The 13,920-nt window shown below is 59.8% G+C and overlaps 1 protein-coding gene across 1 annotated transcript in view; it reads right to left on the bottom strand.

Annotated features, from left to right (window-relative positions):
• PKD1L1 (polycystin 1 like 1, transient receptor potential channel interacting) overlaps nt 1-13,920 on the bottom strand; it is a 114,810-nt gene that overhangs the window by 42,673 nt on the left and 58,217 nt on the right. Inside the window, 9 exon segments of the mRNA XM_039235665.1 lie at nt 1,272-1,328; nt 1,686-1,881; nt 3,933-4,044; nt 6,571-6,691; nt 7,819-7,961; nt 9,311-9,388; nt 10,487-10,648; nt 12,291-12,356; nt 12,567-12,884. Of these exon segments, the coding sequence (XP_039091596.1) occupies nt 1,272-1,328; nt 1,686-1,881; nt 3,933-4,044; nt 6,571-6,691; nt 7,819-7,961; nt 9,311-9,388; nt 10,487-10,648; nt 12,291-12,356; nt 12,567-12,884 (1,253 nt within the window).

The raw sequence follows: 13,920 nt of genomic DNA, 5'->3' as shown, positions 1-13,920 counted from the left end.
GGGGAGCACAGTGGGGGAGGCGGGGAGCACAGTGAGTGGCGAGGAGCACAGTGGGGGAGGCGGAGAGCACAGTGGGGGAGGCGGGGAGCACACTCAGGGGTTATATGGAGGAGTCTGCAACTCCTGGGCAGGACTAGATAGAGACAACAGTTCAGCTTCATCACTTGAATTAATGGAAAAAGGCAGTGATGAGAGCCCTGTCCCCCAGGAGGGAGCCAGTGCAGAGAGCCCGTGTACACCCACCAGGCAGAGGAGAAGGGAGGCGCCCACAGTGGTCACAGACAAAGAGGCTGTCCCCAGAGGGGGCCCTGGGGGAGTGTGCAGGCGCCAGGTCAGGAGCGGGCTCTGTGCAGGGCGGGGCGGCAGCTGGATCCCGTGCATGAGCCCCAGCGGGCGGGGAGCACTGCAAGGCTGCGCCTGCCTCCTGCAGAGGGGGGGTGCCTGGGCGGCTCAGTCGGTTAAGCGTCCGACTTCGGCTCAGGTCATGATCTCGCAGTTCGTGGGTTCGCGCCCCGTGTCGGGCTCTTTGCTGACAGCTCAGAGCCTGGAGCCTGTTTCAGATTCTGTGTCTCCCTCTCTCTCTGACCCTCCCCTGCTCACGCTCTCTCTCTCTCTCTCTCTCCTCCTCCTAGAAATAAATAAAACATTAAAAATAAATTTAAAGAGGGGCCACCACCTGCAACCATGTGGGGGCCCGCACAGTTCCAGGGGGCGCCAGTCACACTGTTTTACGGGGCAGGCGGGAGGGGGCGGTGAGGCAGCCCTGGACGGGACTCAGCATGAGTAGGGGTAAGCCCTCCTGGCGATGGGGCTTCCCCGCCAGGGCAAGGGGGGCCCGGAAGACCGGCTGGGCTGCAGCTCTCTCTGCGGGCTGGTGTAGACAACCTTGGTGGGGGTCTCCTCTCCCCTCCCAGCGAGCAGGCAGTGAGAACACCGGGGAAGGGGGGGGTGTGGGGCCAGAGATCGGAGAAGAAAGGAGGCACGGAGCGGGAGAACCCAGCACCCCGATTAATAACAGAGACCAGAAGGATGTGTGGCACGGAAGACACTGTCATAATCCACCTCCACTTCGGGTGTTCAAACTTCTGAACTGGGGAGATGCTCCTACCCGGTGATCTGGGACGCACCGTGCGGCTCCGGTGAATTCCGGAAGAAGTCCCGTGTCCAACTCAAGCCTCACCCCTGCACCGTACGCTCTTCGTGAACGGACGGAGACCCTCCCGGGGAGGCGCGAGAGCAGGAACACACCCTTCGCAGGAGACAGCACTCACCTTGTGAGGGAAGCGCAGAAGGTCCCTGAACAGGAGAATGGAGTCAAGCATGTCTTCCTGCCCCCGAGGAAAGAGCAAGCGGAAGGGAGAGGAGGGGAAAGGGAGCGTTACTGATGCAATTTAGAGCCGCACAGTTTGCCGTGGGCTCCTTCCTGCAGCTGGAGCGGATCCCGGAGGTCTGAGCCCAGAGACCGTGGAGGGACCCAGGGTCCCCTTGACCAGAGTTTCCCAGGAGGGCAGTGTGTCCTCCCCCAGCCCACCCGGAGCCTAACCGCGGGGGAAGGAGGAGGGCGGGGCTCAGGGAAGCTGGGGACGGGGCCAGACAGTCCATCTGGTCCCCTTCTTGACCATGCTTTGTAAGGAAGACGGCTTGCTGGTGAGCCGGGCCTGAGCATGCCCCGCCCCCGACGGTACCTGATCCTCGGAAGGCAGTCCACACGCGGAAGAAATCAGCGCATCCTGTATTCGGGACCTCTGGCCACACGGGGGACTGCTGTCGTCCGCAGCCCAGCGACTCAGGACCCTGGTGATCATGGCGATATGGTTCCTGGCTTCGGTGTAACTGCGCATCAGCTGAAGGGTGGACAGCTGCTTCAGGCTGGAATTATAGCTGAAGGAAATTGGGGCGTTACCAGGATTGCTCCGACACGCTGGGGACCTCTCCAGCCTGCCTACCAACACACGGGTCCTTGTAAGAGCTTCTTGGGGAGCTCGGGGCACACAGAGAACGGCTCAGAGCAGAGATGGCCTGTGCAAGAAACTCTGAGAAGACACAGTGAGGCAGCACATCAGAGTTGCAGAACACCCTTGATCTCTGCCTAAAGAGAATGACAGAGACGCATTGTGGGAAACGAGGGGCGTGGTGTGGGGCTGGACAGACCCTGCATGGCCGCCGCAGGCTGAAGGTTTGCATGCAGCTGACAGCAGAGCTGGAAGACAGCACCCAGAACCACAGCGTGGCCAGCACTCCGACCATAGCACATGTCGTTATCCCCGACTATGCGCCATGGTTAAGGGGTCGGTGCCCAGGGCGCAAGATAAACGTGAGTACGGAGATCAGTCCAGGTAATAAACCATAGCAACAGATGAGGGACCAAGTGCATGTGATCCTCTCGATGGATCTAACAAAGCACAGACAAAATCCAACACCCTTTCATGGTAAAAATAGCCCAGAGCTAGGAACAGGAGGGAATTTTTCAACCTGAAGAACCACATCATCGGGGAAGCTACGGCTGAGATCACACTAAATGTTTTGGAATGCTCCCCCGCCAGGATCGGAAGCAACACCGGGATTTCCACACTGGCCACTTCTACTCACCGCTGAACTGGGAATCTAAGCAGTGCAGTGAAGCCAGAAATAAGTTATCCAGATTGGAAAGGAAGAAGTAAAATTCTATCTGCAGATACCATGCTCTTCTATGTAGAAACACCCAAAGAATGCACTCAAAAACTACTAGAACAAATAAACGAGTTTAGCCGGGCCATGGGACACAACTGTGTATCTCTACACTAGCAATTAAAATCCAAACTAAGAAACAAAGAAAACAACTTGATTTACAATAGCTTTAAAAAGAATGAAATGCTTATAATAAAATTAACAAACACATTCAATACCTGTTCCCTGGAAACTAGACAATGTTGCTGAAAGGAATGAAGATCTAAGTAAAGGGAAAACTTTGCTCAGACATCAGAAGGCTTCGTATTCTCCATATGAATATTCTCAATTCTCAATATGACGATCTGTAGAATGACTCAAGGTAATCCCTATAAAAAATCCCAGGTGGCTTTTTGCAGAAATTGACAAAATAATACCCAGGAGATCCTGGATCACCAAAAAATTTTGGAAAAAGAACAAAGTTAGTGGATTGATGCGTCCCGATTTCAACACTCACCTCAAAGCCACAGCAGGTAGGACAGTGTGGCTGTGGCGTGAAAGGAGACAGAGACGAACGGAGCAGACACTGAGACCCCACAGCACTTCGGGTCAAGTGATTGTTGACCAAGGGACTCAGACAATCTAATGGGCTAAGATGGGCCTTCTGAACACACAGTGCTGGAAGGACCAGGCATCTGCGTGTGGAAAAGCAAACCCGGAGCCCTACCTCACACCACACACACAAGTGAGCTCCACGTGGGTCACAGAGCTCAGCCTGAGAGAGAAAACTAGGAACTTCCTACAAGAGAAACACGAGATTAAGTTCTACACATACCAAGGGCACCAGCAATAAAAGAGAAATTAGTAGAATTAGGAGGCTGAACCTCATGAAAATGAAACACTTTTATGTTTTTTTTTAAAATGTTTATTTGTTTTAAGAAGGGAGGAGCAGAGAGAGAGAAAAAGAGAGAGAGAGAGAAAAAGAGAGAGGGAGAGAGAGAATCCCAAGCAGGCTCCATGCTGCCAGCACAGAGCCCGACACTGGGCTCGATCCCGCCAACTGGGAGATCAGGGCCTGAGCCGAGATCGAGAGTGAGACGCTAACCCGACGGAGCTCCCAGGGCCCAGGACTGTGCTCTGTGAATGGAGAGCGAGTGGCTCGCAGACGGTTTCTCAGCACGACGATTCCCTTGGTTCATCCTGAGAAGACGGGCCCCGGGAGCCACCGTTTACACCGCCCCCCGAGGAAAGGCAGGCGCGCTGGGGCCTGTGTGCCGCTCACTCACATGTCCTCATCCGGGCAGAGGCCCCGGTGGAGACGGGGCAGCACGGTCACGGCCACGGCGCACGGCTGCACCCGGGAGCCCGCGCCGTCTGTGATCTCGGTGGACAGCACCACTGGAAGGGAACGTGGCAGAGGAGGGTCGCTGCGGACACCACCCCTCAGGACCCGGACTCTCCGCCACGCAGGCCTACGTGCCGGCCGTCACCAGGGCGGTGACGTCACCATAAACCACAACGGAGTGAGGTGTGAGCACGGAGCGTGGCTGCAGGGGACACGGAGGTCCGCTTGCCCCACGCCCCCACACTCCCTCGTCTGACCTGCAGCCCGAGGCCACCGGTGAACGGGACCGGCCCCCCCGGGAGGGCTGGACCAGGGGGAACTGGGGCCCCGGGGAGCCCAGAGGACGGAAGTCACAGCCCGCAACGGGGGGTCAGGTATCGGGGTAACATTTTAAGCAGCTCCTAAGTGATGTGCAGAGTCTGGAGAAAGGCAAAGAAGGAAGTCTGTGTGAAGTCACAGGAGCGTGGCCGGAAACGGCTTCTCCGGGGCGTCAGGAACTCTGTCCTGTGGTGCAGGCCCAGGGTTTGGGGGGCGGAGGATGCTCACCATGAAGGCCACGGGCCCGGCCACAGGAGCCACGCAAAAGAGCAGAACACAGGCCTGCCAGGGGCCTTCATGAAAACATTTCAACCCAAAACACGGGGCCCAGGATTTGGGACTTTATTTTGAGGGTAATGGTCCCTGGACCCTGGCCACCCATCATCCCTCCAAGCGAACCCTGGGCTCCCCCCCAGGACTCTGAGCCCCCAGATACAGGGTGGCCCCATTTCACCTGCGAGAGAGCCAGTTTAAGGAGATGCGGGGACCCCACTGCGGGTGACAGGGGCCCTTGGCTGCAGCGGGCGTGCTAGGGAAGCAGCCGGGAGAGCAGGTTCAGGCGACCCCACCCCGACCCCTGCGGCTGTGGGACCTTCAGTCCGGAGACGGACGGGCTGGGATTACGGATCTGTCCCACTGTGTTTATGCTGTCTGCATCCCCGCTCATGGGAATCTCCGAGTCAGACACTCGTAGGAACTGATCGTCCCTGTGCTGACTGTTAACTTCAGTGCGGTCTTCGGGAATGACCTGAGTGACATCACACATTGACAGTGACTGCGGGCTGAAACGTGGGTTTACAAATTCATCCAACACGGGGGTGCCTGGGTGGCTCAGTTGGTTGTGTCCAACTTCAGCTCAGATCATCTCAGGGTTCGTGGGTTTGAGCCCTGCATCGGGCTCTGTGCTGACAGCTTGGAACCTGGAACCTGCTTCGGATTCTGTGTCTCCCTGTCTCTCTGCCCCTGCCCTGCTCGCATTCTCTCTCTTTCAAAAGTAAATAAACATTAAAAAAAATAAATCCATTCAGCACGTTGCTGAGGCCCTGCCCCGACGTCCTAGGTGGGCACGTACACAGCCCTGTGGTCTGCACACCCCTGCGGACGGCACAGGGTCCCACGTGGCCTGTGGGCAGGCGTCTGGTGAGAGGCACTGCCCCGTCCGAATCAAAGTGCAGGGCTTCGTGCCCAACACCAGGAAGCGAGGGAGCCCGGGGGGTGAGCGCCCGTTTGGAGGGAACTTTCCAGGAAACAGAAGGTGTGTGCAATTTTGTTCCGGAGGAAGTGACAAGGCAGTCCCTGGACACCACCTCCAGCCAGAGCTGTGCCCGTCACGGCACGCAGGAGACGTGCCCGTCCTAGTGGATTGGTGTCTGGCACATAACGCCTTTGCTCGGTGTCACTGACCTACAGCCAGGAGAAGGTGCACGCGCGTCCACCTGCGGGGCAGCAGGCTTTCCCGAACGAGGACGCTTTCTGGCTGGGGTTCAGGGAGCGGGGAGGTTCACGTAGACCGAGTGGACAAACTAATTGCAGACATCAGGCTGCATAATCTCATGTGGCTAGATCAAAGGTACATCTACATCAGGGACTTCAAACTTGCCTGCACGTCAGAATCATCCGGAAGGCTAAAAACCCATACTCTGTTAGTCCCAGAGATTGAGGTTACTGGTATGGGTCCTGCAGATGGGGCCGCTTTCCTCAGTGGTGGGGTGTCTGATACCCACAGCGGAGACGGGCCGCTCGGGCTGGCTGGGAATGGGGCGGCCGGCCAGCACGGGGGCCGAGGAAGCCGCCAGCCCTGTGAGCTCTTCTCGTTCTGAGAACGACACATACTCAACTCTGCATCCCTTACCCCTGTGTGTATTTCGCGGCCAGAGCCCCCCGATTTGGTTCTGCCTACAACCAGTGCAGGATTCACTGCACACCACACACTTCATCAGGAAACAAGGGCAGCTTGGTCTCAAACGTTTAATCCACACAAGACGTTCCCTGGCACTTAGCAACTGACACAAGATTTCGGCTACAATTTAAGACAGAAGAAGCTCATTTATATACAGTCGTGCTAATGTGGTCTCTGCACTAAAAAGTAGGTGATCCACTTCATCTAAAAAAGCATTAAACTTTTCGAGATGAATAAATAAGAACTTTCTAGATGCATAGTTTTAACATTTTGTTGTTTTTGGAAAACGCGGGGTGGGGGGAGGAAGGTTTAGAGTCGTAAGCAAGCGCAGCCAGCGACGTACACCCACGGCCTGACTGACCTTTATAGCCGTCCAAGGGCTCGCCTGCGGGCAGTGCAAAGTAGAGCTGGCTGTCCGTCCCACGGTACAAAGTGTGTCTGGACCCATTTCCTATCCGGTAACTGAACTCGTAACGAAAGTCCTAGGATCCGTTCCGGAGAGAGCAAAAAAGGTGTCTAGATGAACAAACTGAATCACGTCCCCAGAAGTACATGCCCCTGCCTCCCTCACTCCACGCAAGGGCGCGGTGTACACACAGGCCGGGGGCAGGTCCTAAGTTGGCGTCCCCCGAAGCACACGCTTGGGGTGACCTCCCACCTGCGGGTCCCCCTCCCGGAGCCAAGAGGACCCCACACATGGCTGAGCCTGTCACTCAGGGCCGTGTGCTCGTCTGGCCTGGAGCCTCCCCAAAATCTCAGAGGTGCAGGTGGTCTGGGCCTCCTCGGGGTGAAGGGACACAGCAGACGGGAGATGGGGGGCTCGCAGCTTGTTCTTGGTGTGAGAACAGGGCATTTGGACAAACGAAGAGAGAGGGGCAGAGCAAGAAACAGACTCTTAACTACAGAGAACACACGATGGCCACCAGAGGGGGTGGATGGGGGAACCGGTGATGGGGGTTCAGAATGCGCTTGTGATGAGCACCGGGTGTTGTGGAGAAATGTTGAATGAGGGGTGCCCGGGTGGTTTGTCAGTTAAGCGTCTGATTCTTAGTTTCGGCTCAGTTCATGATCTCCCAGTTCACGGGCTCGAGCCCCACATCGGGCTCTGTGCTGACAGTGCAGAGCCTGCTTGGGGTCCTCTCTCCCTCTCTCTCTGCGCCTCCTCAGCTTTTTCTCACTCTCTCTTAAAATAAATAAACTTTAAAAAAATGTTGAATCACTATATTGTACACCTGAAACTAACTCTTTACGTTAACTATACTGGAATTAAAATAGAACCTTAATTTAAAAAAACCCAGGGCCTTTGCCTGGGCCACGAGGGAAGCCAGGATCCAACCCTCCAGGGACACAGTCTGTGGGTTCTGAGGGAGGGAGCAGGATCAGGGAAGGAATGGGTGGAGGGCACGGCCACGGCTCCTGCCCCTGGACCCCAGGGTCACCGTCCCCGAGGGCACGGCCACGGCTCCCGCCCCTGGACCCCAGGGTCACCGTCCCCGAGGGCACGGCCACGGCTCCCGCCCCTGGACCCCAGGGTTGATGTCCCATGAGCTTTCCCGGGAGAGCTGGCTCTGCCCCAGCCTTCGGACGCACTGGGGGAGGCTGCGCGTACCGGTCTCCCCGACATGCAGAAGATGCTGAAGACGGTGTGCGCCTCGAGACCGCGATGTGGCTGCACCTGACAGACCACGTCCCGTGGAGCTGGCCTGAGTGTCACGTAGAGCTGAGCTCGTCCCAGGAGGCCGTGCTTGGAAGCTGCAGAGGAGAGTGCAACTGGGAACGATGGCCGCGTGGCTACACAGTCGTGCACGGTCGCGGTGCGACCCCGTGTGATCCCCAGACAGCGGCATTGCGTCACCCGGGAACGTGCTAGAGATTCGGACTGGGGCAGAGCCGGAGTGGGGGATGTGCGTGGGAGGCGGGGACCCCGCTGTGCAACACCTGCCATCTAGCACGTCCACAGGCCCTCACTGTGCGGGCAGCCACACCCCAGGCCCGGAGGGCGGGAGGCACACAAGGCAGATGGAAATCAGTCCTGGGCACAGACACTAAGGGACTCGGGACTCCAGCTCACTGCAGCCTCACCCCCAGGTCCTCTCGAAGCCTCAGCCACAAACACAGGTGAGTGTGGCTACTTGAATTTAGCACTGACACCATTTTAAGTGGCTTCTGTTAACCGCATTCATATGTAACTACCAGGGGGCCTCACGGGGAGGTCAGACACGTGCTCATGCCTGGGAGAAAGGGGGCCAGCGCCGAGTCCTACACTGGAAACGCACCGGGGGTGTCCCTGAGCCCCAAAGTGTGAGCACCCACCCAAACCCATCTGTAGTGTAAACTGTCAGACCCTTTGGGCTTCTAAAAATGGAACTAAGGACCTCTAGGGGGCGCCCGGGAGGCTCAGTCAGATGAGCGTCTGACTCCCGACCTCGGCTCTGGTGGTGATGTCACAGTTCCTGAGTTTGGGTCCTACACTGGGCTCTGTGCTGACGGCGTGGCGTCTGCTTGAGATCCTCTCTCTCCCTCTCTCTCCCTCTCTCTCCCTCTCTCTCTGCTCCTCCCCCACTCGCTCACTCGCTCTCAAAATGAATAAACTTAAATGAAAACAAAAACCTCTAGAAATTGGGCAGAATGTCCAAATAGGACCCCAAAGGCAGATGTCAGATCGAGTCATGCAAAGGCCAGAAGGGACATGGTGCAGGATGCAGGGTAAACACGGCGTGCGATCGACGAACAGCATCCACGGAGCAACAGACACACCACCTCGCCGGGTGTTAACGTGTGGAGAAGGTACCAACCAGTTTTCAGGGAAAGACCGGCTTTATGCACTCGTCTTGGACAAAATAAAATAAATGCACTCTAGTTTTGTGGGTTTAAGCAAACGCCTCAGCCGTTACTGTGACTGAAACACCCACCTGATCCCTTAAGGATCAGAAACACACAAGGAGGTGACAATGAGCAGTGAGGGACCGTGGGGACGGAGGGAGGGTCAGGCCACTCGGGACACGAGCTTGGCAGACTCAGAAGGGGCTGCAGTTTCCAGAAAAAACACAACCGTGATGCAACCCCTCACATCCCCCAGGCCGGCCGCCCGCGTAACGTACCCACAGAGGCCTGCAGGACGTAGGTCTTCCCGGGGCTCAGTGAGAATGGCTTTATCGTCACGGTCTGTCCCGTGATACCTGCGGAGAAGAGGCCACGTGGAGGCCGTCACGGGTGGGCTCTGAAGGCAGGGGCGCGGGCAGACCCCCTGCACCTCCACAGGCAGAGGTGAGGCAGGCTCCTCCCTGCGGTGCCTCCAGATGCTTGACGCCCACCCTCTTTACGGAGCTGAGATCCACCGTCTGGGCTCCCCTGCCCGACAGCAGCACCCGAGTCGGGGTCCTGGGGGTGGGCCCGGGTCACACTGGGCTCCGAGGAAGAGCCAACGCTGGCGGGAGCTCACTCTGTACGGGTAGCAGTAGGTCCAGTCTCCAGCCGGGCTGGTTCCACTCTTAGTCTGTCCCGGGGGGGTGATTAAGGCAGGTCCAAGCAGGGGCGCCTGGGGGGCGCAGCCGGCTCTCCGGTCATTAGCTCTCAGTTTGTGTGATGGAGCCCCACGTGAGGCCCTGCCCTGACAGCACAGAGCTGCTGGAGAGTCTCTCTCCCCATCTCTGCCTGCCCCTCCCCTGCTCCGGCTCCCTCTCTCTCTCTCTCTCTCTCTCTCTCAAAATAGATAAATATTTACAAAAGGAGACATTTCAAAGGCAGTTTTACATCTTGTGGGGCCCTGCGAAGCGTTTCGGAACCTGGGGTGACTGCTGCCCCCTGGTGACCGGGTCCCTTCCCTGGCAGGCAGAGGCTGACCCTGAGGGCGGAGGGACCCAAAATGCAGGCCTTCTCATCAGGGAACCATGGTGGGGGGGCGGGAGCGGAGGCAGCCATGAGAGACAGTGGGGGCACAAGGCCCCAGGCGCCCCCGCGAGAGGCGCGAGCCAGCACCGAGAGGAGCCAGTGCGGCACGAGCAGGGCCACCGTGCCCACCTCGTGGGGTGATCGTCCTCCGCGTGGGGGTCGTGGACTCGGCCCGGCAGGCTCCTCCCCCGTCTGCAGACGGGGCTCCTGGGGGTACAGAGGCCAAGGCCGCCCGTATGCTGGGCGCCCACCTGGCGTCCCCAGACGGACGCACGCAAGGAGAAAAGGCGCCATGACGCCAGCTACTTCTCCACGGAAAGGAAACGTGGCAGAAGAAACCCTTGTGGACCGGCCGCAAGTTCCGTGTGCATAGACGCTGTCCGTACCGGAGGCGGTGTAGCCGTGGAAGAGCGTGCGGCCCACGGGGGACTTGGGCCAGTCAGCCGTGAGAGGGGGCCCGGCGGCGGCCGCGGGGGGCAAGGGGCCCAGCAGGTTGTCCCCGTCAGCGCTGGGACTCGGGCCCGATCCCGGGAGGCTGCTGTCGGTCCCTGGGAAGACACGCCACGCGCTAAAGGAGAGGCCGAGACGACGCCCCGCGGCGCGTCCCCGTGGATGACGGGGGTTCGTGCTGCGCGGCACATCCGGTCCCTCCCGCCTGCCGCACGTGCTCAGCGACACTCTGTGTGTGACGCCGAGTGGACTGGGGCCGGGCCGCTAGCCAGAGCGACGGGCCGCCTCCCGGAGCTCCCCGGGTGGGTCAGAGCACAGGACGCTGCCGGCCGGCCAGCTGAGTGCCGCGCACGCCGGCGGCGAGGAGACCGTGTGGGGCCCGAGGGAAGGGCTGTCTTAGAGCCCTGGACAGCGGTCCGGGAGGCCCAGGGGCCGGGGCACACGCATAACCCAGTAAACACTTCCGCAAGGTTGGAGGTGCGGCTGGAGGGGTGAGAAGGGGAAAGCAGGGAAATGAGGTGGGGGGGGCAGCGAGTGGCGGGAAGACACTGAGGCCTGGTGGGGGAGGAGGGCCTGCGCTGTGGCCCTAACGGGTCTCCCGCTGCGGCACTCGGTGAATGAGGGCAGGCGGCAGGGATGGAGGCAGAGACAGAAGGGCCCCCGCCTGGTCCAGGCCCGCAGCAGTTGGGACACAGCGGTGGGGCCGGTGGCGGGGGGGTTGGGGGGTGGGGGGGCGGGAGCACTGCCTGGCGACTGCGACGGAAGCGCTGAGAGAAGATACAGCGACACACGACCCTGGGGGTGGGCTCAGAACGGACTCACTGCCAGGAAGGGCAATTTTATGAATTCACTGTTTCTTCATCCAGTGTTATTTATTAGGCACCTACTGCTAGCAGTCAGGGAGCCTGTTAAACAACTGCTTAGAAAATGGGAGGGGGCGCAGAGAAGCTGACAGAAACCACAGACGGCGTAGAGGAGAAAGTCAAAGACAACAGAACAGATTCAAGGACATTTAAATCCTCCGGGACCGCCTGGCTGTCCTGCCCACAGACACGTCGTCCACAGACCGTCTGATGGTCCCGCCCACAGACACGTCGTCCACTGACTACCCGGCTGTCCCGTCCTGGCCACAGACACGTCGTCCACGGACCGCCTGGCTGCCCTGCCCAGAGACAATCGCCCGCTGACCACGTTCTCTCCGAGAACACGCTCCCTGCGTGCCGGGCCCTGGGATGGTGTGGCACACAGGTTTGCACCCGCCAGGGGAGCCTCCCTGACGAGCTAGAGCAGGACACGCAGGCGGGACAGCCGTGAGCCCCTGTGCACCTGCTTCGGGCGCGGCGAGGGGGGGGGTGGTACAAGGTAAGAAGGTGGGAAGGTGCGGAGGAAGGGGACGGAGGCGGCCAGGCGGGAGGAGGCGCGCCTAGACGACAAGTGGGGAAGGCCGGGAGGGGAGGTGTTTTCGGCAGACAACACCCTGGGGTCCGAGGTGTGGGAGGGGTCTGGGGCTTCCTGGGGGTTTCGGAAGCACAGGGAGCCCAAAGAGAAGTAGGTGAACTAGAAATAAGGATTTGGGCAGCTGGTGCCATGCAGGGGAACCTGGGCTTTTCCCTTCGTCTCCCGGAGCTCCCCACGGTCGCCATGCCGTGGGGCGGAGGAGCGGGTCTCGATTTCAGAGGTTAGAGCCGGGGGGACACGGGACCCGAGGAGCCCCAGAAAGGGGGACAGGCACAGACTCACAGGCAGCGGGCTGTCTCCCTCTGGACGGCCCCGCCTCTTGGATATCACCGTAAAAGTCTTCGAAATCTACGTGAGAGGAGAAAACTGTAACAGGTCATTTAACGCCACAGATCCCCCTGGAATTAACACCCACCCTCCCGACAGAGCACACGGGCTGCCCCAGTGTGTTTCTGGAGTCCACACCCGGTCCCGTGGGCGTCACCGCGTCACCACCACAGGGGAGGAGACAGTGGAGCCCAGGCTCGGCCCTGAATGTGAAGGGACCGTGGCACTTACCAGAGGGGGAAGGAGTCGGGCCCTGGGCGGGCGGACTCCCTGGGGAGCCCTGGTCCCAGGGAGTCACTCCTGGTGCCGCAGCATCACCCGTGGCGGGAACCCGGCTCTGGCCGATCGTGGGCCCCGAGGAAGGATTCCCCGCGGCTGAAAGGCTGGGCTGGCCCTGGGTCTGTGGCGATGGCTCCCGTGAGGACAGTGCTCCCGTCGTGTGGGGCTCTGGCCAGCTCGGCTCTGTGGATGGCGGGCTGCACGTCGGTGGCCTCGGAGCAGCCCCCAGTGCAGCGGAGCCCAGCAGCCCCACTGTCCTGCAGAAGGGAACTTGAACACACGTGTAACAGTATCAGAACCTCAGAGCAGAAAAGCTACGTGGTTCAAGGTCTAGGGATTGCATCACATGCTGTTAACAGACCTGCCACGAATCTAAAAAGGACACGTATGGGAAAACTCGTGCAGCTCGGTTTTCACAGGGCGGCCGGCAATCCACCCCCGGGAAGCAGGCCACTGGCTGGTCCACGTGTCCCCCTGGGGCCGCACCTGGCACGGGGCTTCCAGCGTGTTTGAGACAACGCGGGCACAGGGACTCGCTCCCGACCCTCGCCCACCTGTCAGTCTCGGCTCACGGCTCTAGCAAGCACTGGGGTAATTTACGAGAAAGGATGAACAGCAATCAAAGAAACATTTCTGAGGACGTAAAAGACCATGCGTCCCCGTGGCCGGCTTTCACTCGCTGCCGTGACACAGCGAGATGCAGTGACCACAAAGATGAGGACAGTCCCTGGCTTTGCTGCAAGATGAACCTCCCAGGTCTGTGCCCCACGTTCCTCTGGTACGTTCCCCACAGGCTTTGCCTCGGAAACGCTTAGCTACTGCGGGGGTGTGAAGGGGCGCCCACGGCCCGTGTCTCCGTGTCCCCCCAGCTGTGAGGGCAGCACAGAAAGAAGTGTGAGTCTGTGAGGGCTTGTCATGAGCTTCTGTCCGGGAGCAGCGCACGCAGCTCGGAAAGAAAAACCTTTCTGTCTGCCATTCGCTGCCACCTCTCTGATCACGTACACCACCGGTGGGAACCCGTGGCCCTCCTGGCTCAAACCCAGCGGCCACGGCACCTGCAGGGCACCTCTCACCCTGAGCCGGCCTTTCTTTCTCCCGGCATCCCACGTACCATTGCCGCCACCCTGGTAGCGCCCGGACCCACCTTTCCCACCCAAGAGAGCTGGGCCAGCGGGCTGTGAGGCCCCGCGTCCCGCCCCGGGCCAGCGGGCTGTGAGGCCCCGCGTCCCGCCCCGGGCCAGCGGGCTGTGAGGCCCCGCGTCCCGCCCCGGGCCAGCGGGCTGTGATCCCCGCGTCCCGCCCCGGG

This window comes from Hyaena hyaena, unplaced genomic scaffold (assembly GCF_003009895.1).
Source record: "Hyaena hyaena isolate Hyena2069 unplaced genomic scaffold, ASM300989v1 scaffold_101, whole genome shotgun sequence".
NCBI lineage: Eukaryota > Metazoa > Chordata > Mammalia > Carnivora > Hyaenidae > Hyaena > Hyaena hyaena.
Note: the sequence above shows the minus strand (reverse complement) of the source record. Positions and strands in the feature narration are given on the sequence as shown.